Source organism: Ictalurus furcatus, chromosome 15 (genome assembly GCF_023375685.1).
Source record: "Ictalurus furcatus strain D&B chromosome 15, Billie_1.0, whole genome shotgun sequence".
NCBI lineage: Eukaryota > Metazoa > Chordata > Actinopteri > Siluriformes > Ictaluridae > Ictalurus > Ictalurus furcatus.
Genome location: NC_071269.1, coordinates 9,044,820 through 9,068,597, shown reverse-complemented (window position 1 = coordinate 9,068,597; position 23,778 = coordinate 9,044,820). Strand labels below are relative to the sequence as shown.

At 40.6% G+C, this 23,778-nt stretch overlaps 4 protein-coding genes across 4 annotated transcripts; all 4 read left to right on the top strand.

Moving 5' to 3' along the window:
- The first annotated feature begins 413 nt into the window (after positions 1 to 413).
- Positions 414 to 2,738, top strand: LOC128619440 (platelet glycoprotein Ib alpha chain-like). The gene is made up of 2 exons (XM_053643621.1): positions 414 to 930; positions 1,222 to 2,738. Exons 1-2 carry the CDS (start codon positions 657 to 659, stop codon positions 2,736 to 2,738), a joined length of 1,791 nt encoding a protein of 596 aa, XP_053499596.1. The 5' UTR covers positions 414 to 656.
- Positions 2,739 to 4,522: 1,784 nt separating this feature from the next.
- On the top strand, positions 4,523 to 5,740 carry LOC128619439 (kinesin-like protein KIF1C). The gene has a single exon (XM_053643620.1). The coding sequence runs from the start codon at positions 4,523 to 4,525 to the stop codon at positions 5,357 to 5,359; it is 837 nt and encodes a 278-aa protein (XP_053499595.1). The 3' UTR covers positions 5,360 to 5,740.
- A 746-nt stretch (positions 5,741 to 6,486) lies between these two features.
- Positions 6,487 to 8,689, top strand: LOC128619438 (platelet glycoprotein Ib alpha chain). The gene is made up of 2 exons (XM_053643619.1): positions 6,487 to 6,884; positions 7,176 to 8,689. The coding sequence occupies exons 1-2, from the start codon at positions 6,611 to 6,613 to the stop codon at positions 8,687 to 8,689; spliced, it is 1,788 nt and encodes a 595-aa protein (XP_053499594.1). The 5' UTR covers positions 6,487 to 6,610.
- Positions 8,690 to 18,159: 9,470 nt separating this feature from the next.
- On the top strand, positions 18,160 to 20,324 carry trappc1 (trafficking protein particle complex subunit 1). The gene is made up of 5 exons (XM_053644335.1): positions 18,160 to 18,362; positions 18,798 to 18,896; positions 19,019 to 19,089; positions 19,171 to 19,309; positions 19,454 to 20,324. The coding sequence occupies exons 2-5, from the start codon at positions 18,798 to 18,800 to the stop codon at positions 19,580 to 19,582; spliced, it is 438 nt and encodes a 145-aa protein (XP_053500310.1). The 5' UTR covers positions 18,160 to 18,362; the 3' UTR covers positions 19,583 to 20,324.
- Positions 20,325 to 23,778: the final 3,454 nt, after the last annotated feature.

Here is a 23,778-nt window from a genome sequence, read left to right as displayed (position 1 = left end):
TCTCTTTATTCTCTCTCTTCAATTAATAAGACAAAAAAAAAACAGCTTGAGAACATTAATATAAAGCTGTGCTACTGTCAAGCTGCTGTTATAGAAAACTAATCAACTCCTTCTGACCAATCACAATCCAGATCTCAGCAGCAAGGGGCATAATATATTTATATGTTGAAACATTACACTGCAAATGATAAGAGTGTGCATTCTAACGCTCTCTCATCTTAATGTATACACAAGTTTATTACAACACACACACACACACACACACACACACAAATGCAGAGCTCATTGTTCCCATTAAAGGAAATGTGGTGTTTCATGATAAAGTGTTGTAAAGTGCTGTTAAAAAGTGGAGTGTGTGAAGTGAGGATCAGTGTGTGTGTCGCCTCAGCAGGAGAAACAGCTTTAAGGTAAAATCTTTACAGAGCTGTTCGAGAATAATAATAATAATAATAATAATAATAATAATAATAATAAATACAGGAATTAAAGTAAACTGAAATAATCCATCAGAAGTGTTAGTGATGAGTGTGTGGGAGCCTTTTTAGGCTTCATTATTATTATTATTATTATTATTATTATTATTATATTTTATGTTTAATTGTTAAAATTGTGAATATTTAGTTTTGTTATAATGTTTACATATTTTTCTTGTCAGCATGCTCCTCATTCTCTTCCTCCTCGTCTCGCAACACTCCATGGTAACAACCATCAGTAGCTGCCACAGTGACAGGGACAAAGACCATCGCCCTCGTGTGAGCTGTGTGAGTCAGGGTCTCTCTACAGTGCCTGATGGGATAGATCTTGAAACACAGACACTCGTCCTTGCTCAGAATGCGTTTGTCTCTCTATCCTGGGCCATCTACACCACCTTCACACACTTGCATGAACTGGACCTGAGCCAAAACCTGATCAGCACCATTGACCAATCAGGTAAGTGGCAGAGAATGTGGGCAGGGCTGTGTTTCCATCCTGAAGTAAATTATTAAGTATCAACAATTATAAGTATTAACAGTCAGTAAACGTACAAACATCAACTACATCTCTTGTTTCCTCAACTTCTGCTTTTGATTGAATTTTTTAAAGAGGAACAACAAAGTTCTGACCAATCAGATACATTCTTGTGACTTACATTTACTATGTCATTGTTTATTCCAGATCAGACTAACACACATATAAATTGTGCAAATATTGTAATTCATAATTCCACCTGGTCTCTCTCAGGTCCTGTGCTGCAAAACCTGAGAGTGTTGAGACTGTCTAATAACAAGCTGACTGGTTTGAGCGGAGCTGCATTTAAGTCCACCCCTTCTCTCATGGAGGTCTATTTGGATGGAAACACCATCAGTTCCCTTGACAGTACGACCTTCAGTGACCTGCCACTCCTAGAGCTCATTAACCTTTCATGCAACAAGCTGCAAATCCTGCCACCCCACTTGCTGGAGCAGATTTCATCCAGCAATTTGAAGAAATTTGATGTGGAAGAGAATCTTCTCCAGCACCTTCCTGACAAATTTTTTGCCTCAAAATATGAATTACCTTATGTCTTCCTTTCCAAAAATTTGTGGGTTTGCACCTGCCAGGTGAGTTACCTGCAGCGCTACCTGAATGACCAGGGTCATAACGTTTACAATCACACAGGACCCTCCAGCATTGAGAATGCCCCAGAGAGTGTGGTGTGTTCTGCTCCGCCCACACTACAGGGACGAGCTATAGTGGACCTGACGGAGGACGAGTACTGCATTTCATATACCGACTCACAACACTCCACTGCTCACACAACTCAACGAACAAGTGCACCAACCACAGCACTGACCACAGCCATCATCCAACAAAAGGTCATAACAACAGCAATCCTAGCAACTCCATCAGTAACCATTCAACCAACTACGCCAAAGACTGTTGAGACTAGTTCTACTCCTACTCCAACTACACTAACAGCTAATAACCCAACGACTATTACAATAACAACCACTAAACCAACTATACCAACAGACAATATGGGAACAACTATGACACCAGGTTCTACAACTGTTCAACCAACTACACCAACAGCCACTGAGCCAACCACAACATCTTCTACACCAACAACCACTGAGTCAACCACAACATCTTCTACACCAACAACCACTGAGCCAACCACAACATCTTCTACACCAACAACCACTGAGCCAACCACAACATCATCAACTACACAAACAACCGTTCAACCAACTACACCAAAGAATGCTCCTATTCCAACTACACTAACAACCAACAACCCAACAACTATTAAGTCAGTTACTATGGTGACCTATACTGCAGGAGGGATTCTCTCAGGGCACGGTGGTGGCCAGCGCTCAGTGTCATGGTGCTGGTGGTTATTTATCACAGTTTTGCTGCTGTGTATTTTCTCTGCCATTTTCTCCTGCATGCTGTTCCTCTGGCTCATCATCATTTACATCACACTTTACAAACCAATCAAACGGCAAGTCCACAGCAGCCAAGGAGTGACCCTGAGGGCGTACCAGGTCACTGCAGACGAGTCACTGACAGCGGACAGAACTGAGGAAGAGAGAGTGCTGTTTTTACCCCCGGAGATGATACAAGAAACTCAGCCAGTGTTCCGTTCTGTGCCGTTCATCTCAAAAGGAGATGAGGACGGTGAAGTGGATGAGAGGAGAGATGGAACGAGGAACGAGGATGAAGAAAAGAAAAGAGGAACTGATGCAGTGGCTAAAATAGACTGCTGCCGGCAGTGACTCTGCACAGAGAGCAAGAGACGGAAACCAAAGACAGGGAGGAAGTGTTCAGGAAAACTTTATACAGGGTGATAAGCCGAGAGGAAGAGATAGAAGGATGGAAGGAGGTGGAGGAGAACTGCTGGGGGATGCTGGAGAGAGACAAAGGGAGAAGAGAGGGAGGGTTGGAGAGAAGAAAGACACGGTACAGCCTAATCCTCAGGGAGGAGAGTGGGAGTTTGATGGAGGACAGGAAAGGAGAGACAGAGTGGGTGGTGGGTGAGTGGGAGATGAAAGGAGGAGGACCGGGAAGCTGGGGATCTCTAATTAGGATGAAAGAAAAGTGTGGTCTTTCTGAATCTGCCCACATGGACACACCTGAGCCAGTGGCAGAGACATCAGTCTGAGTTTTTATTGTAATGAGGTCCTCATAGCTGGTTCAACAATGTGTATTGCAATTATCTTTAAAAACAACAAATATATTGTTTTCTAAATTTGTTACTTCGGTGAGAACGCTTACACTTTTTTGCGTTTTGTTTGTCAAGTGTTTTTATAGAAGTAGTCACTTCTTTCTTTAGAGAATTTTCATTGTGTGTCCATATTTCATTCTATAACTCTTATTTTTAAAAAAAATGAACAATAAGAACAAAAACTTGACTTCTTGAATTCTTGTTAGATGTTTGAATTTTACTTTTTGTGAATACATCTTATATTAGTTGCATTTTATTACATAAAGTTGTGTGAGATATTGCACGTTCTAAACCACGATAAACCTGATTCTATAACCTTCTATATTCTCTATAAAATCCTGCAGGACTTTAAGATTTTGTGATCACAGAAATTAATGCAAAATCAAGCAAACTGCAATATTCAGAGGAGCTGCAATTTTTCAAAATTACAGCAGATGTTCGGTAGTTTTGGGCCGAGACGTGTCATGTGATGTCATCACAACGCACGTTCAGCCAAAGGTCTCTTCGATTCAGGTGCGTCGAACATGAGTACAGCTAAAAGCTCTCGTTTACCAACAAACATCACTGTGAAAGAGCGCACAACTATTTCCTGCAATTCAAGTAATTTAAAAAAAAAAATTAAAAGCACAAAAAAACACACTTTTCAAAAAAAGTCACAGCAAAATCAAGATCAAAATCATTTTTGGCTGCAACAATCACAAAAAAAACTCGCAAAGTATTTATACAACACATGAATTTTACTCGCATGGCTGAGACACAAAGTAAAGGCATTTTTCATTCCCTCAACCTGTGGAATAAAGTCAGAGTGAGGAGAGATTTTAATATAGTTTTAACTACAATGCTAATGTAAACAAGAAGGAAACAGACAACAGCAAACTCGGCATGTAAAAGGGGCTACTAATCCACCTCATCACATCTATACACTTCTATAACAGTTCTACACTAGGGAGCCTCTGAAATTGCAAAAAAAAAAAGAACAAAATGTTACAATTTAACAATTTCTCCTCGAAAAATCCTCTTTTTTACTCCATACTGACTGGTAAAGCTTTCACTGTATTCACACACCCATGACATCTCTAATTAATCTATTACTTTTTAAAAGTCTAATTTTAAAGGAGCATGATAAAATTGATGTTAAGAGCTAACAGCTTAATAACAGTATAACAGTAATAATTAATACCGTTTGGGGTCGAACAATATTGGACTATAACTACACTTCATTTAATAACACCTGCACACCTACTTATTCATGCAGTTATGTAATCAGACAATCACATGGCAGCAGCACTGCAATGTATAAAGTCATGCAGATACAGGTCAAGAGCTTCGCGTCTGATGGAAGAAGACCCCGCCTTCCGCAGGGGGCGGCTCCGCTGGCTTAAACAGGAACAAACACGACTCCAAAATCTGCAGCAACAGCAAATTACAAAAATTCTGCGACAGACAGGGGGCGGGACCGGAGGCCGGGCTGGGGAAGGAGGCATGGTTCACCTGCCTGGAACGGGGCGGTTCATTCCTCCACATGAGTGTAAGCTGAAGTTTCCCTTTAAGAGCAACCCACACCACAGGCACTCCTGGAGCCCTGCCCACAATATAACCCCACCCACTGAGGAAGAAAGGAGGGAGGGGCCAAAACATCCTTCCACTCCAAACCACATCACTCCACCTCTGAACCACATGGTTCCATTAGCAAATCCCAGTCCCGCCCATGAGGTACCATTGTTCATCCTCCCATCTATGTTGCAGTTGCCAGTTGCCATGGGAACCCAGCGCATGCGCACACCCTTCAGCAACAGTCACTTCCCACAGCAGCAGCAGCAGTGGCACTACAGGAGGAACTCTGTGGACAGTTCAGCCAGTCACCATGGACGCAGTTACCATGGTGACAGCAACGACCAACACAGTCACTATCGCCGACGGTCACCGAGCCCTGTGGCAAGAGGCTATCCCCGGGATTACTATGGCAACCATCTTCAGCACAACCGACCCCAGCAGTGTCCTCCCCCATTTCTAATGTACCTGGTTCCGCCCACTGCACACACACTGCCAAGTAACACACACTCTGAACCTGCCCAGTGGAGCTTAGGGCGGAGCCAAAGATACACCACACCCCCTCGCCTGAGACGCCGACTTAGTGCACCTGACCTCGAGAGCAAGAAAACACCTGTCTGAGTGTGTGTGTGTGTGTGTGAGAGAGAGAGAGAGAGAGAGAGAATAAAAGAGAGAACAACAATAAAAAGAGGAAGCTAAAGCAAAATTAATGAATGGAAAAAGAAGTGAAAAAGAATTAACATGTAGACAAAAGAACAAAAGAAAGAAACAACTAAAAAAAGCAAGTGATGGAAAAAGTGAAGTAAAGAATAAAGGAAACGGAGGAAAAAGTGGAAAAGGAAGAAACAACCAAATATTGAAGAAGAAAATAATTAAATAAATAAACTCAGACCTGATGGGATCTGATCTTTTCTGGTTACTTTTTTTAGTGCGTGTGTGTTTCACAGGTTTGTGATAAAATATCATTCATTCATTCAATAAATAAATAAATAAATAAATAAATTAGTGTGTGTCTTGTGCATGAGACCATACAGCACTCTATATTAGTGCACGTATAGGGTACACTATCAGGTACACACTATTCCTACAGGACTAGTCTGAAATTATCACTTTTTTTTGTCTTTGCAGGACAAACACTACAGTTTCTCTAGAACAGTGTTTATATAATTGTTTGCAAATAATATATATAGTATATATAGAACCACTTTAGCAGCTATAGTAAGTCTCTTTATTCTCTCTCTTCAATTAATAAGACAAAAAAAAAACAGCTTGAGAACATTAATATAAAGCTGTGCTACTGTCAAGCTGCTGTTATAGAAAACTAATCAACTCCTTCTGACCAATCACAATCCAGATCTCAGCAGCAAGGGGCATAATATATTTATATGTTGAAACATTACACTGCAAATGATAAGAGTGTGCATTCTAACGCTCTCTCATCTTAATGCATACACAAGTTTATTACAACACACACACACACACACACACACAAATGCAGAGCTCATTGTTCCCATTAAAGGAAATGTGGTGTTTCATGATAAAGTGTTGTAAAGTGCTGTTAAAAAGTGGAGTGTGTGAAGTGAGGATCAGTGTGTGTGTCGCCTCAGCAGGAGAAACAGCTTTAAGGTAAAATCTTTACAGAGCTGTTCGAGAATAATAATAATAATAATAATAATAATAATAATAAATACAGGAATTAAAGTAAACTGAAATAATCCATCAGAAGTGTTAGTGATGAGTGTGTGGGAGCCTTTTTAGGCTTCATTATTATTATTATTATTATTATTATTATTATTATTATATTTTATGTTTAATTGTTAAAATTGTGAATATTTAGTTTTGTTATAATGTTTACATATTTTTCTTGTCAGCATGCTCCTCATTCTCTTCCTCCTCGTCTCGCAACACTCCATGGTAACAACCATCAGTAGCTGCCACAGTGACAGGGACAAAGACCATCGCCCTCGTGTGAGCTGTGTGAGTCAGGGTCTCTCTACAGTGCCTGATGGGATAGATCTTGAAACACAGACACTCGTCCTTGCTCAGAATGCGTTTGTCTCTCTATCCTGGGCCATCTACACCACCTTCACACACTTGCATGAACTGGACCTGAGCCAAAACCTGATCAGCACCATTGACCAATCAGGTAAGTGGCAGAGAATGTGGGCAGGGCTGTGTTTCCATCCTGAAGTAAATTATTAAGTATCAACAATTATAAGTATTAACAGTCAGTAAACGTACAAACATCAACTACATCTCTTGTTTCCTCAACTTCTGCTTTTGATTGAATTTTTTAAAGAGGAACAACAAAGTTCTGACCAATCAGATACATTCTTGTGACTTACATTTACTATGTCATTGTTTATTCCAGATCAGACTAACACACATATAAATTGTGCAAATATTGTAATTCATAATTCCACCTGGTCTCTCTCAGGTCCTGTGCTGCAAAACCTGAGAGTGTTGAGACTGTCTAATAACAAGCTGACTGGTTTGAGCGGAGCTGCATTTAAGTCCACCCCTTCTCTCATGGAGGTCTATTTGGATGGAAACACCATCAGTTCCCTTGACAGTACGACCTTCAGTGACCTGCCACTCCTAGAGCTCATTAACCTTTCATGCAACAAGCTGCAAATCCTGCCACCCCACTTGCTGGAGCAGATTTCATCCAGCAATTTGAAGAAATTTGATGTGGAAGAGAATCTTCTCCAGCACCTTCCTGACAAATTTTTTGCCTCAAAATATGAATTACCTTATGTCTTCCTTTCCAAAAATTTGTGGGTTTGCACCTGCCAGGTGAGTTACCTGCAGCGCTACCTGAATGACCAGGGTCATGACGTTTACAATCACACAGGACCCTCCAGCATTGAGAATGCCCCAGAGAGTGTGGTGTGTTCTGCTCCGCCCACACTACAGGGACGAGCTATAGTGGACCTGACGGAGGACGAGTACTGCATTTCATATACCGACTCACAACACTCCACTGCTCACACAACTCAACGAACAAGTGCACCAACCACAGCACTGACCACAGCCATCATCCAACAAAAGGTCATAACAACAGCAATCCTAGCAACTCCATCAGTAACCATTCAACCAACTACGCCAAAGACTGTTGAGACTAGTTCTACTCCTACTCCAACTACACTAACAGCTAATAACCCAACGACTATTACAATAACAACCACTAAACCAACTATACCAACAGACAATATGGGAACAACTATGACACCAGGTTCTACAACTGTTCAACCAACTACACCAACAGCCACTGAGCCAACCACATCTTCTACACCAACAACCACTGAGTCAACCACAACATCTTCTACACCAACAACCACTGAGCCAACCACAACATCTTCTACACCAACAACCACTGAGCCAACCACAACATCATCAACTACACAAACAACCGTTCAACCAACTACACCAAAGAATGCTCCTATTCCAACTACACTAACAACCAACAACCCAACAACTATTAAGTCAGTTACTATGGTGACCTATACTGCAGGAGGGATTCTCTCAGGGCACGGTGGTGGCCAGCGCTCAGTGTCATGGTGCTGGTGGTTATTTATCACAGTTTTGCTGCTGTGTATTTTCTCTGCCATTTTCTCCTGCATGCTGTTCCTCTGGCTCATCATCATTTACATCACACTTTACAAACCAATCAAACGGCAAGTCCACAGCAGCCAAGGAGTGACCCTGAGGGCGTACCAGGTCACTGCAGACGAGTCACTGACAGCGGACAGAACTGAGGAAGAGAGAGTGCTGTTTTTACCCCCGGAGATGATACAAGAAACTCAGCCAGTGTTCCGTTCTGTGCCGTTCATCTCAAAAGGAGATGAGGACGGTGAAGTGGATGAGAGGAGAGATGGAACGAGGAACGAGGATGAAGAAAAGAAAAGAGGAACTGATGCAGTGGCTAAAATAGACTGCTGCCGGCAGTGACTCTGCACAGAGAGCAAGAGACGGAAACCAAAGACAGGGAGGAAGTGTTCAGGAAAACTTTATACAGGGTGATAAGCCGAGAGGAAGAGATAGAAGGATGGAAGGAGGTGGAGGAGAACTGCTGGGGGATGCTGGAGAGAGACAAAGGGAGAAGAGAGGGAGGGTTGGAGAGAAGAAAGACACGGTACAGCCTAATCCTCAGGGAGGAGAGTGGGAGTTTGATGGAGGACAGGAAAGGAGAGACAGAGTGGGTGGTGGGTGAGTGGGAGATGAAAGGAGGAGGACCGGGAAGCTGGGGATCTCTAATTAGGATGAAAGAAAAGTGTGGTCTTTCTGAATCTGCCCACATGGACACACCTGAGCCAGTGGCAGAGACATCAGTCTGAGTTTTTATTGTAATGAGGTCCTCATAGCTGGTTCAACAATGTGTATTGCAATTATCTTTAAAAACAACAAATATATTGTTTTCTAAATTTGTTACTTCGGTGAGAACACTTACACTTTTTTGCGTTTTGTTTGTCAAGTGTTTTTATAGAAGTAGTCACTTCTTTCTTTAGAGAATTTTCATTGTGTGTCCATATTTCATTCTGTAACTCTTATTTTTAAAAAAATGAACAATAAGAACAAAAACTTGACTTCTTGAATTCTTGTTAGATGTTTGAATTTTACTTTTTGTGAATACATCTTATATTAGTTGCATTTTATTACATAAAGTTGTGTGAGATATTGCACGTTCTAAACCACGATAAACCTGATTCTATAACCTTCTATATTCTCTATAAAATCCTGCAGGACTTTAAGATTTTGTGATCACAGAAATTAATGCAAAACCAAGCAAACTGCAATATTCAGAGGAGCTGCAATTTTTCAAAATTACAGCAGATGTTCGGTAGTTTTGGGCCGAGACGTGTCATGTGATGTCATCACAACGTACGTTCAGCCAAAGGTCTCTTCGATTCAGGTGCGTCGAACATGAGTACAGCTAAAAGCTCTCGTTTACCAACAAACATCACTGTGAAAGAGCGCACAACTATTTCCTGCAATTCAAGTAATTTAAAAAAAAAAATTAAAAGCACAAAAAAACACACTTTTCAAAAAAAGTCACAGCAAAATCAAGATCAAAATCATTTTTGGCTGCAACAATCACAAAAAAAACTCGCAAAGTATTTATACAACACATGAATTTTACTCGCATGGCTGAGACACAAAGTAAAGGCATTTTTCATTCCCTCAACCTGTGGAATAAAGTCAGAGTGAGGAGAGATTTTAATATAGTTTTAACTACAATGCTAATGTAAACAAGAAGGAAACAGACAACAGCAAACTCGGCATGTAAAAGGGGCTACTAATCCACCTCATCACATCTATACACTTCTATAACAGTTCTACACTAGGGAGCCTCTGAAATTGCAAAAAAAAAAAGAACAAAATGTTACAATTTAACAATTTCTCCTCGAAAAATCCTCTTTTTTACTCCATACTGACTGGTAAAGCTTTCACTGTATTCACACACCCATGACATCTCTAATTAATCTATTACTTTTTAAAAGTCTAATTTTAAAGGACCATGATAAAATTGATGTTAAGAGCTAACAGCTTAATAACAGTATAACAGTAATAATTAATACCGTTTGGGGTCGAACAATATTGGACTATAACTACACTTCATTTAATAACACCTGCACACCTACTTATTCATGCAGTTATGTAATCAGACAATCACGTGGCAGCAGCACTGCAATGTATAAAGTCATGCAGATACAGGTCAAGAGCTTCGCGTCTGATGGAAGAAGACCCCGCCTTCCGCAGGGGGCGGCTCCGCTGGCTTAAACAGGAACAAACACGACTCCAAAATCTGCAGCAACAGCAAATTACAAAAATTCTGCGACAGACAGGGGGCGGGACCGGAGGCCGGGCTGGGGAAGGAGGCATGGTTCACCTGCCTGGAACGGGGCGGTTCATTCCTCCACATGAGTGTAAGCTGAAGTTTCCCTTTAAGAGCAACCCACACCACAGGCACTCCTGGAGCCCTGCCCACAATATAACCCCACCCACTGAGGAAGAAAGGAGGGAGGGGCCAAAACATCCTTCCACTCCAAACCACATCACTCCACCTCTGAACCACATGGTTCCATTAGCAAATCCCAGTCCCGCCCATGAGGTACCATTGTTCATCCTCCCATCTATGTTGCAGTTGCCAGTTGCCATGGGAACCCAGCGCATGCGCACACCCTTCAGCAACAGTCACTTCCCACAGCAGCAGCAGCAGTGGCACTACAGGAGGAACTCTGTGGACAGTTCAGCCAGTCACCATGGACGCAGTTACCATGGTGACAGCAACGACCAACACAGTCACTATCGCCGACGGTCACCGAGCCCTGTGGCAAGAGGCTATCCCCGGGATTACTATGGCAACCATCTTCAGCACAACCGACCCCAGCAGTGTCCTCCCCCATTTCTAATGTACCTGGTTCCGCCCACTGCACACACACTGCCAAGTAACACACACTCTGAACCTGCCCAGTGGAGCTTAGGGCGGAGCCAAAGATACACCACACCCCCTCGCCTGAGACGCCGACTTAGTGCACCTGACCTCGAGAGCAAGAAAACACCTGTCTGAGTGTGTGTGTGTGTGTGTGAGAGAGAGAGAGAGAGAGAGAGAATAAAAGAGAGAACAACAATAAAAAGAGGAAGCTAAAGCAAAATTAATGAATGGAAAAAGAAGTGAAAAAGAATTAACATGTAGACAAAAGAACAAAAGAAAGAAACAACTAAAAAAAGCAAGTGATGGAAAAAGTGAAGTAAAGAATAAAGGAAACGGAGGAAAAAGTGGAAAAGGAAGAAACAACCAAATATTGAAGAAGAAAATAATTAAATAAATAAACTCAGACCTGATGGGATCTGATCTTTTCTGGTTACTTTTTTTAGTGCGTGTGTGTTTCACAGGTTTGTGATAAAATATCATTCATTCATTCAATAAATAAATAAATAAATAAATAAATTAGTGTGTGTCTTGTGCATGAGACCATACAGCACTCTATATTAGTGCACGTATAGGGTACACTATCAGGTACACACTATTCCTACAGGACTAGTCTGAAATTATCACTTTTTTTTGTCTTTGCAGGACAAACACTACAGTTTCTCTAGAACAGTGTTTATATAATTGTTTGCAAATAATATATATAGTATATATAGAACCACTTTAGCAGCTATAGTAAGTCTCTTTATTCTCTCTCTTCAATTAATAAGACAAAAAAAAAACAGCTTGAGAACATTAATATAAAGCTGTGCTACTGTCAAGCTGCTGTTATAGAAAACTAATCAACTCCTTCTGACCAATCACAATCCAGATCTCAGCAGCAAGGGGCATAATATATTTATATGTTGAAACATTACACTGCAAATGATAAGAGTGTGCATTCTAACGCTCTCTCATCTTAATGCATACACAAGTTTATTACAACACACACACACACACACACACACACACACACACACACAAATGCAGAGCTCATTGTTCCCATTAAAGGAAATGTGGTGTTTCATGATAAAGTGTTGTAAAGTGCTGTTAAAAAGTGGAGTGTGTGAAGTGAGGATCAGTGTGTGTGTCGCCTCAGCAGGAGAAACAGCTTTAAGGTAAAATCTTTACAGAGCTGTTCGAGAATAATAATAATAATAATAATAATAATAATAATAATAATAATAAAAATAATAAATACAGGAATTAAAGTAAACTGAAATAATCCATTAGAAGTGTTAGTGATGAGTGTGTGGGAGCCTTTTTAGGCTTCATTATTATTATTATTATTATTATTATTATTATTATTATTATATTTTATGTTTAATTGTTAAAATTGTGAATATTTAGTTTTGTTATAATGTTTACATATTTTTCTTGTCAGCATGCTCCTCATTCTCTTCCTCCTCGTCTCGCAACACTCCATGGTAACAACCATCAGTAGCTGCCACAGTGACAGGGACAAAGACCATCGCCCTCGTGTGAGCTGTGTGAGTCAGGGTCTCTCTACAGTGCCTGATGGGATAGATCTTGAAACACAGACACTCGTCCTTGCTCAGAATGCGTTTGTCTCTCTATCCTGGGCCATCTACACCACCTTCACACACTTGCATGAACTGGACCTGAGCCAAAACCTGATCAGCACCATTGACCAATCAGGTAAGTGGCAGAGAATGTGGGCAGGGCTGTGTTTCCATCCTGAAGTAAATTATTAAGTATCAACAATTATAAGTATTAACAGTCAGTAAACGTACAAACATCAACTACATCTCTTGTTTCCTCAACTTCTGCTTTTGATTGAATTTTTTAAAGAGGAACAACAAAGTTCTGACCAATCAGATACATTCTTGTGACTTACATTTACTATGTCATTGTTTATTCCAGATCAGACTAACACACATATAAATTGTGCAAATATTGTAATTCATAATTCCACCTGGTCTCTCTCAGGTCCTGTGCTGCAAAACCTGAGAGTGTTGAGACTGTCTAATAACAAGCTGACTGGTTTGAGCGGAGCTGCATTTAAGTCCACCCCTTCTCTCATGGAGGTCTATTTGGATGGAAACACCATCAGTTCCCTTGACAGTACGACCTTCAGTGACCTGCCACTCCTAGAGCTCATTAACCTTTCATGCAACAAGCTGCAAATCCTGCCACCCCACTTGCTGGAGCAGATTTCATCCAGCAATTTGAAGAAATTTGATGTGGAAGAGAATCTTCTCCAGCACCTTCCTGACAAATTTTTTGCCTCAAAATATGAATTACCTTATGTCTTCCTTTCCAAAAATTTGTGGGTTTGCACCTGCCAGGTGAGTTACCTGCAGCGCTACCTGAATGACCAGGGTCATAACGTTTACAATCACACAGGACCCTCCAGCATTGAGAATGCCCCAGAGAGTGTGGTGTGTTCTGCTCCGCCCACACTACAGGGACGAGCTATAGTGGACCTGACGGAGGACGAGTACTGCATTTCATATACCGACTCACAACACTCCACTGCTCACACAACTCAACGAACAAGTGCACCAACCACAGCACTGACCACAGCCATCATCCAACAAAAGGTCATAACAACAGCAATCCTAGCAACTCCATCAGTAACCATTCAACCAACTACGCCAAAGACTGTTGAGACTAGTTCTACTCCTACTCCAACTACACTAACAGCTAATAACCCAACGACTATTACAATAACAACCACTAAACCAACTATACCAACAGACAATATGGGAACAACTATGACACCAGGTTCTACAACTGTTCAACCAACTACACCAACAGCCACTGAGCCAACCACAACATCTTCTACACCAACAACCACTGAGTCAACCACAACATCTTCTACACCAACAACCACTGAGCCAACCACAACATCTTCTACACCACTCGTCACTGCAGACGAGTCACTGACAGCGGACAGAACTGAGGAAGAGAGAGTGCTGTTTTTACCCCCGGAGATGATACAAGAAACTCAGCCAGTGTTCCGTTCTGTGCTGTTCATCTCAAAAGGAGATGAGGACGGTGAAGTGGATGAGAGGAGAGATGGAACGAGGAACGAGGATGAAGAAAAGAAAAGAGGAACTGATGCAGTGGCTAAAATAGACTGCTGCCGGCAGTGACTCTGCACAGAGAGCAAGAGACGGAAACCAAAGACAGGGAGGAAGTGTTCAGGAAAACTTTATACAGGGTGATAAGCCGAGAGGAAGAGATAGAAGGATGGAAGGAGGTGGAGGAGAACTGCTGGGGGATGCTGGAGAGAGACAAAGGGAGAAGAGAGGGAGGGTTGGAGAGAAGAAAGACACGGTACAGCCTAATCCTCAGGGAGGAGAGTGGGAGTTTGATGGAGGACAGGAAAGGAGAGACAGAGTGGGTGGTGGGTGAGTGGGAGATGAAAGGAGGAGGACCGGGAAGCTGGGGATCTCTAATTAGGATGAAAGAAAAGTGTGGTCTTTCTGAATCTGCCCACATGGACACACCTGAGCCAGTGGCAGAGACATCAGTCTGAGTTTTTATTGTAATGAGGTCCTCATAGCTGGTTCAACAATGTGTATTGCAATTATCTTTAAAAACAACAAATATATTGTTTTCTAAATTTGTTACTTCGGTGAGAACACTTACACTTTTTTGCGTTTTGTTTGTCAAGTGTTTTTATAGAAGTAGTCACTTCTTTCTTTAGAGAATTTTCATTGTGTGTCCATATTTCATTCTGTAACTCTTATTTTTAAAAAAATGAACAATAAGAACAAAAACTTGACTTCTTGAATTCTTGTTAGATGTTTGAATTTTACTTTTTGTGAATACATCTTATATTAGTTGCATTTTATTACATAAAGTTGTGTGAGATATTGCACGTTCTAAACCACGATAAACCTGATTCTATAACCTTCTATATTCTCTATAAAATCCTGCAGGACTTTAAGATTTTGTGATCACAGAAATTAATGCAAAATCAAGCAAACTGCAATATTCAGAGGAGCTGCAATTTTTCAAAATTACAGCAGATGTTCGGTAGTTTTGGGCCGAGACGTGTCATGTGATGTCATCACAACGCACGTTCAGCCAAAGGTCTCTTCGATTCAGGTGCGTCGAACATGAGTACAGCTAAAAGCTCTCGTTTACCAACAAACATCACTGTGAAAGAGCGCACAACTATTTCCTGCAATTCAAGTAATTTAAAAAAAAAAATTAAAAGCACAAAAAAACACACTTTTCAAAAAAAGTCACAGCAAAATCAAGATCAAAATCATTTTTGGCTGCAACAATCACAAAAAAAACTCGCAAAGTATTTATACAACACATGAATTTTACTCGCATGGCTGAGACACAAAGTAAAGGCATTTTTCATTCCCTCAACCTGTGGAATAAAGTCAGAGTGAGGAGAGATTTTAATATAGTTTTAACTACAATGCTAATGTAAACAAGAAGGAAACAGACAACAGCAAACTCGGCATGTAAAAGGGGCTACTAATCCACCTCATCACATCTATACACTTCTATAACAGTTCTACACTAGGGAGCCTCTGAAATTGCAAAAAAAAAAAAGAACAAAATGTTACAATTTAACAATTTCTCCTCGAAAAATCCTCTTTTTTACTCCATACTGACTGGTAAAGCTTTCACTGTATTCACACACCCATGACATCTCTAATTAATCTATTACTTTTTAAAAGTCTAATTTTAAAGGAGCATGATAAAATTGATGTTAAGAGCTAACAGCTTAATAACAGTATAACAGTAATAATTAATACCGTTTGGGGTCGAACAATATTGGACTATAACTACACTTCATTTAATAACACCTGCACACCTACTTATTCATGCAGTTATGTAATCAGACAATCACGTGGCAGCAGCACTGCAATGTATAAAGTCATGCAGATACAGGTCAAGAGCTTCAGGTAATGTTCACATCAGACATCAGAATGAAAAGTCTGATCTCTAAAGTGTTACTCTAACCATAGCATGGTTGTCGGTGCCAGATGGGCTTGTCTATTTCAGAAACTGCTGATCTGGAAATTTCACACACAACAGTCTCTAAAGTTTACACAGAATGGTGCGATAAACAGAAAAATATCCTGTGAGTGGAGGATCTGCAGGCTGAAACACCTTGTTGATAAGAGAGATCAGAGGGGAATGACCAGACTGGTCTGAGCTGACAGGAAGTCTATAGTAACTCAAATAATCAAATAAACTGTGGTGAGAAGAAAAGCATCGTACAACACACAACACATTAAAAACCTTGAGGTGGATGAGCTACAACAGCTGAAGACCACATCAGGTTCCTCTCCTGTCGACCAAGAACAGGAATCTGAGGCTATCATGGGCACAGACTCACCCACACTGGACACTGGATCCTTCCTGGCAGTGTATATCTTTCTTTTCTTTTTTTAAAAAAAACAACAAAAAAAACAAAAAACCCTAAATTTAAATAAAGAAAAAGGAAATAAAAGATTATTATTTTTATTTCCATTTTCATTATAATTTTTTTTTTTTTTTTTTTGCTATAGTATTACATGGTTTTTTGACATATCTATGGTATCCTTGGGTACACAGAAAGGTTCCTATAAATATAAATACTATAATAATTATTATTATTATTATTATTATTATTTTATAGTTTTAGTGGCTCTTGTGTAGGATTTACTACGGAGATTAAAGCTGCCTTCATGTGTTATCGGATTTGTCCTACTTCCCACAACTGGGAATGATGGACGACGCCAGGGGTGTGTACCAGGAAGCTGGTTTAGGTGGCTAACCAGGTAAGTTTCAGTTTAGTTTGTGCCAACCCTGGGTTTTAGGTACCATGAAAGTGGTTTGGCTTTTACCTGTGTTCACAGCCATAGTAACGTACGCTCCACGGCTTATCTGCTCCGGGGCAGGTTCTGTTCTGGGTAATATGGGACGCAATAACACAACAAATTCAACTCTCCAGCGCAAAATGTGAGAAGAGAACTTCACAAAGAAACATTTAATTAAAACATTTTACATTTATATTAAATGAAAATATATGAAAGATGTTGGGGTTATAAGTTTTCAATCCGTTTGTTCTCACTGTGAGCCTATAAAACTAAACTTGCACATTTAAACAATCAGTAAAGTTCCCGAGCTTTAGCAGCTGCTGCGGTGTTGCTTTTTGTGGTTAGTGTGGGTTTAAATTCCTCATATTTCCACAAAATAATTTCTTGCTGTTCAACCTGAAGTTTACACACCTGCTTTTCCCATGTTGAACGCTATGTGCACGCCCTCGTTGGTTAATTATAGTTTAAGGATCAAAGCCTGAGTTGAGAGAGAGAGAAAGATGATAACCAGCGTCATGGCACCGATAAAATCTGATGGGTTTGGTTTTGTTAACTCGAAACTAATCCCGTAACCCTGAGTTTAACCAGCTTCATGGTACAGGCCCCAGGTTCATTCATACATATTTATTTATTATTTTGACACTATAACACGTACCACTCAGCTAGCTCGCTGACAATAATGGATTTCTGGTCAAATTAGTATTTTCACGGTGTAAACATGTACAATATGGATAGAAAGGTTGCTGATATAAATGAATACGACGGCTCCACTAACAGTTAGCTACATTTATTAAAAAAAAAATGAAGAAAAGCTGTGATTCAGTACAGAAACTCTCCTCTCCTCCGCCATGTTGGAAGTTTAAGACTCCTCCCATCTCGGAAACTCGGGATCAAAATTATCTCCGAGTTTCCGGGTCGGAATAAACGACTTGAGGGATCATTAATGTGCGACTTCCTAGTGGGAAATTCGTATTTACGATAAATCCGAGAACACGTGAAGGCATTATAATTGCTCCTCTGAATCATTTTACTTCACACACGAATTAAGAGAGCCACCATGCGCGTGCGCAGTAGCGATAGTGACTTGTTTGGGTCCTCGACCAGACCAGAGGTGTCCAGTGATATGGCCGTTACAAAAACCTGATAGATTAAATGTGTTTTGGAAAAGAGAATAAAACGCAGATGTTGAAACGGTTCGAACATCGTAAAGAATATTCTAGTTTTACGTGTTAAAATCTGCGGCTGTGTATATTACAGTAAAAGACAGTGTTTGTACAGGCAGCGGTGAAGCTAGGACATTAATGAAGGACCCTGATGCAGGAGGACGGAAGCGAATCGAGAAGTTAAATATAAGGTAAATATGTGTTTTATTGGCTTAATATGCACGCGATCTGTTAAATACACAACCATGTAAATTAGTTTTTATCGTTGTAGTGTAAGTTCATGTATAAAATTCAGGGCATTTATTCGTTTTGGGGCATATCTATTTATTTATTTATTTTTCTATTTATTTATTTATTTGTTTATTTATTTAGAGCTTTTTAATAAACACAGATTTTTAATACTGAAAACCCACATTATTAATTGATGTAAGTGTAGGAATGGGAATTAATAGAATAAACAGTTGTGTAGTATGGAGGGAGGTGTTTGCCGATTAATCGATGCTAAGGATCCACGATGACGTCACGATATTAAGTCAGTGCCGGTTAAAATAAATTTTTCTTGTTACAAAAATCACTGGCATCAATATTCATAATAACACAAAAACTGTGTGTGTGTGTTTCTGCAGATGACTGTTTATAATCTGTACATATTCGACCGTAATGGAATCTGCCTACACTACAGCGAATGGAACCGCAAAAAACAGGCAGGGATCTCCAAAGAGGAGGTCAGAACACATTTATATTTATGTATGTATGTATGTATGTATGTATGTATGTATACACACACACAGAGTAATATCTGAGTCTCCTCCTGTGTGTGTGTGTGTGTGTGTGTGTGTGTGTTTAGGAGTTTAAGCTGATGTATGGAATGCTGTTCTCCATTCGCTCCTTCGTCAGTAAGATGTCTCCACTCGACATGTATCCTTTAACAACTTTTGGGTGTGTGTGTGTGTGTGTGTGTGTGAGTGTGTGTTTCCTTAACCTCAATGTGTGCATCAGGAAGGACGGGTTTGTGTCATTTCAGACGAGTCGTTATAAACTTCATTATTATGAAACTCCAACAGGAATTAAAGTGGTGATGAACACAGATCTGGGAGTTCCTAACTGCAGAGACATCCTCCATCAGATCTACAGCACGGTGAGTGTGTGTGTGTGTGTGTGTGGTAGCATGAGCTGTAAAAAAAAATGCAATGATGTAAATAACCAGGGCTGTGGCCAGTGCAGAAGTGGACCCTGTACAACTCAATACAAAGTGTGTGCGTGTGTGCGTGTGTGTGTGCAGGTCTATGTGGAGTGTATAGTGAAGAACCCGCTATGTGAGCTGGGAGGAACCCTACAAAGTGAACTGTTTTCCAGCAGACTCGACTCATTCATCAGAGCGCTGCCTTTCTTCAGTGTCCGTGCCGCATAAACACTGTGTGTGTGTGTGTGTGTGTGTGTATGTGAAAATACTGTTGTGTTAAACATAAACATATTGGTTGTAAATATTTCTGTAGTTGTGTTGCTGTTTCACCAGTTTTCACTGAGGGGGTGATTCCATAATATAAATATTCGTCATTAATTTGCATATCTCATGAATAATGATATTAAATGGGGCGTTAATATTCAGAAGTCGATGAGTGATCAAAAGTTAAAATGAAGACATGTAGAGGTAACGTGTTTTGTTAGTGTTTGTGTGTGTACGTGCTTCTCCCACAGCACAAGTGATTCACGTTGATCGCCCCCCTTACTGCACCATGCTAAACTGGAGGCCATATGCTCCCATTGCCTGTTAGCAACATTAGCCTTGTAGATCTAGTACTGAACTTGTACCTCAGTCTGTTCTTATGACTGTGTGAAGGTGACAGGAGGTGTGTATGCAGATTGAATAACTGATGTTTATGAAGTCCCGTTAAGAAAACAAACACACACACACACATTTAAAAACAATTAAAACCAGCTCTGTGCTGCTCTCTGCTGGGCAACACACACTACTACACAGCTCTCACTGCTATGTAGACTGAAAACTTTTCAGAACCCCTATCTCACACACAATTTAAATGTCAACAAAAACTTGTATTTTGTTATTGCATGATTTTACTGGGTTTGGAATGTAGCTTGCTTTAAAGACAACTGTGCAGTTTTAAATTAAAGTGATGTTTGTGACAGTTGAAGTCGTCTTCTCTCCTCTCTGTAATAAATAAATAAATAATAAACAAACTGTTATTGCTGTAGTGAGAAACACATTAACTAAAACATTAATTAAAATGAACTAAAACAGCAGATTTTAGTAAAGGCTGGTAAAGGCCAGGGAACCAGTCATAATTTAATAACTATAATTATTTTTTAGCTTGGGACAGAAAGCATTTAAGTACAGCACACCTGTAGGAGCTTGTTGGAGATCACATTCCAAGTCCGTGGGCATTAATGTGGAGTTTCTCGTCTTTGCAGCCATCACAGCCTCCACTCTTCTGGGAGAATTTATACTAGATTTTGTAGCGTGTCTGTAGGGGTTTGTGCTCATTCAGTCAGCCTGGCTCAGATCATTATCCCTCCTCCACCACACTTTACTGTTGGCTCTGTGTGTTCTGGTAGGTAACGGGTAGGTAACGTTCTCCTGACATCCAGACTTATCCATCAGACTGCCAGATAGCGAAGCGTGACTCATCACTCCAGAGAAGATGTGTCCACTGCTCCAGACTCCGTAGTCGGTGCTTTACACCACTCCAGCTCACGCTCAGCATTGTGCACAGTGATCTTGTGTGCAGCTGCTCGGCCATGAAATCCAGCTCCAGAAGCTCCTGATGCACGGTTCTTGTGCTGATGTTTCTTCCAGAGACAGTTTGGAGCTCTGTAGTGAGCGATGTGACAGAGGATGGGTGACTTTTACACACTTCAGCACTCAGCATCCCGCTCTGTGAGTTTGAGGTCTAACGCTTCATAGCTGAGCTGCTGTTGCTCCGAGATGCTTCTGTGTCACAGTAATAGCACTTACAGGTGACCAGGGCAGAAACGTCACAAACTGACTTGTGGTAAAGGAGGTGTCTTGTGACAGGGAGATGTTTAGAGTCACTGTGATCTTCATTCTACTGCTAATATCTGTCTATAGAGAGTGCAGGGCCATGTGCTGGATTTTATTCACCTGTTAGCAATGGGCGTGGCTGAAACACCTGAACTCAACCATCAGGAGGGGTGCACATACTTTTGGCCTTATCACTCAACTTGTTTTTGTTTGTTTGTTTGTTTATGATAAAGCAATCAATCAGATTTTTGGCTTTAAAATCACCACACAACACTGCTACACACTTCACCATGTGATGCTGAAATTACTTTACTGATTAAATTATTACGTTTTCACTGAATGTTATTGTGGTCCAGTGTCTGCTGTGGATGGAGAGGAGATGAACCTGCAGGTAACACCTAGTGATCCTCACCTGCAGGTAACGCCTAGTGATCCTCACCTGCATGTGTTTAGTCAAAGTTGATTTGTGTCTCTTTGTGCTTTCTGTTGCTTCCCTGTGTGTGTGTGTGTGTGTGTGAGAGAGAGAGAGAGAGAGAGAGTGAAAGAGAGAGAGAACCAAGCAACCAGCACAGAACCGTGTGTGTTTAGAAAATAAAAACACTGAAAAGAAAGTAAAAGATTAAGAGTAAAAAACGATTGTCCTAGCTTCCTCATTCCTGATCTGAACCTGGGAAGTGTTACACTCATCATATCCCTATAGAAATGTGATGTTATATGGAGTCAAAGGTCAACAAACTAAACAAAGCTGACCTGCAGATGGAGCTCATCTCTCTCTCTCTCTCTCTCTCTCTCTCTCTCTCTCACTTCCTCTGCTGAAGAATTTCCCCTGCATGTATCAACATCACACTTCTGCATGTTTATCTCTGTGAGAGCGTCTTCACTTCCTGTTCACTACATTTACTGTCAGACTCTTTACATTCACTTACAGTATAGTCACTCACACACACTTTTATAATGTTATATATAAAATTATAGAACTAAGTTCTATAATTAAACACGGATACAGTAATCAGTATATATATATAATTTTCACAATTTAAATTAACATAAAAAACCAGATCAGTCACATGGAAAAAGTACATACACCCCTACATTTATTACACCTTCAAATCCATAAAATTAGAGTCAGGTGTTGAAGATCGGGTATCAGTGAAGTCAGTGATTAGATCCTGCTCATGGAGTGCAGGTGGAACTGGTCTTATTTATACCCCTCTCATATCTAGTGTCTGGTGTTCCCTTTGTTATTGAGGTGTGTGGTGTCATCATGCCAAGATCCAAAGAGTTCTGTAAGGCCTTCAGAATAAAGGTTGTGGATTCCTATGAGAGCTTGAAGATAACATGAGGCCATCTGTCCAAAAGTTGGAGTTGAACTGAAAGTGGACCTTTCAACAGGATAATGTTCCTAAGCATATGAGCAAATCCACCAATGAATGTCTCAAAAAGAAGAAATGGAGGCTTATGGAAAGGCCAAATCAAAGCCCGGGTTTGACTGCCATTTAAAATGTTGTGGGGGTATGTGAAACGGGCAGAGCATGCAAGAAAACCCTCAAACATCTTGCAGCTGAAAGAATATTGCATGGAAGAGTGGTCAAATATTCCAGCAAACCTGGTGGACAATTATGCAAAACACCTATAAGAAGTTATTTCTGCTAAAAGGGGCAATACTAGCTTCTCAGGCCAAGGGTATACTTACTTTTTCCACAGAAATCTATTGATATTTATGTTGAATAAATGATTTAAAATATATATTTTCTGGTTTTGTTCAAGTATATTACCTTTATTAATAGGTACTGCATCAAAGAGGATCAAATGTTTGCTCGTCCAAATATGTCAAAAAAGCCAGCAATTTCCACGGGGTGTACTTACTTTTTCACATGACTGTGTGTATGTATGTATAGGCATGCCTGATCCTCTCAGGTTTCATAACACACACTCCTCGGGACCTGCACAATGTGCATGCCTGTGCGTGTGTGTGTGTGTGTGTGTGTGTGTGTGTGATAACCAGTATCTCTCTGCCTCTATATTTTTCCTAATATGGTCACATTAATTGTGTAAGGTGTGTGTTGCAGTGTGTGATGTGTGTATTGCAGTGTGCGGGGGGTGTGTTGCAGTGTGTATTGTATTGTGTAAGGTGTGTGTAGCAGTGTGTGATGTGAGTATTGCAGTGTGTAATGTGTGTGTTGCAGTGTGTGTTGTATTGTGTAAGGTGTGTGTTGCAGTGTGTGATGGGAGTGTAGCAGTGTGTGATGTGTGTATTGCAGTATGTAATGTGTGTGTTGCAGTGTGTGTTGTATTGTGTAAAGTGTGTGTTGCAGTGTGTCTGAACAGGAAGTGGAGTGAATGAGAGGAGATGGCGAATGAGTGGAAGGAGAGATGAGTAAAATAGAGAAGAGAAATGAGAGGTGTAAGATGGCGGCATGTCAGAGACCGTTTCACCACTTCCTGTTCCACACAGGAAGTCATAGAGTCACTGTGGAACAACACATTCAGGTCACACTTATTGCTAGAGTTAATGCTAGAGTTTTATAAACACACACACACACACACACACACACACACACACACACACAGAGCTGGTCTGTGATAGGTGGGCTGGTTTGTAGATG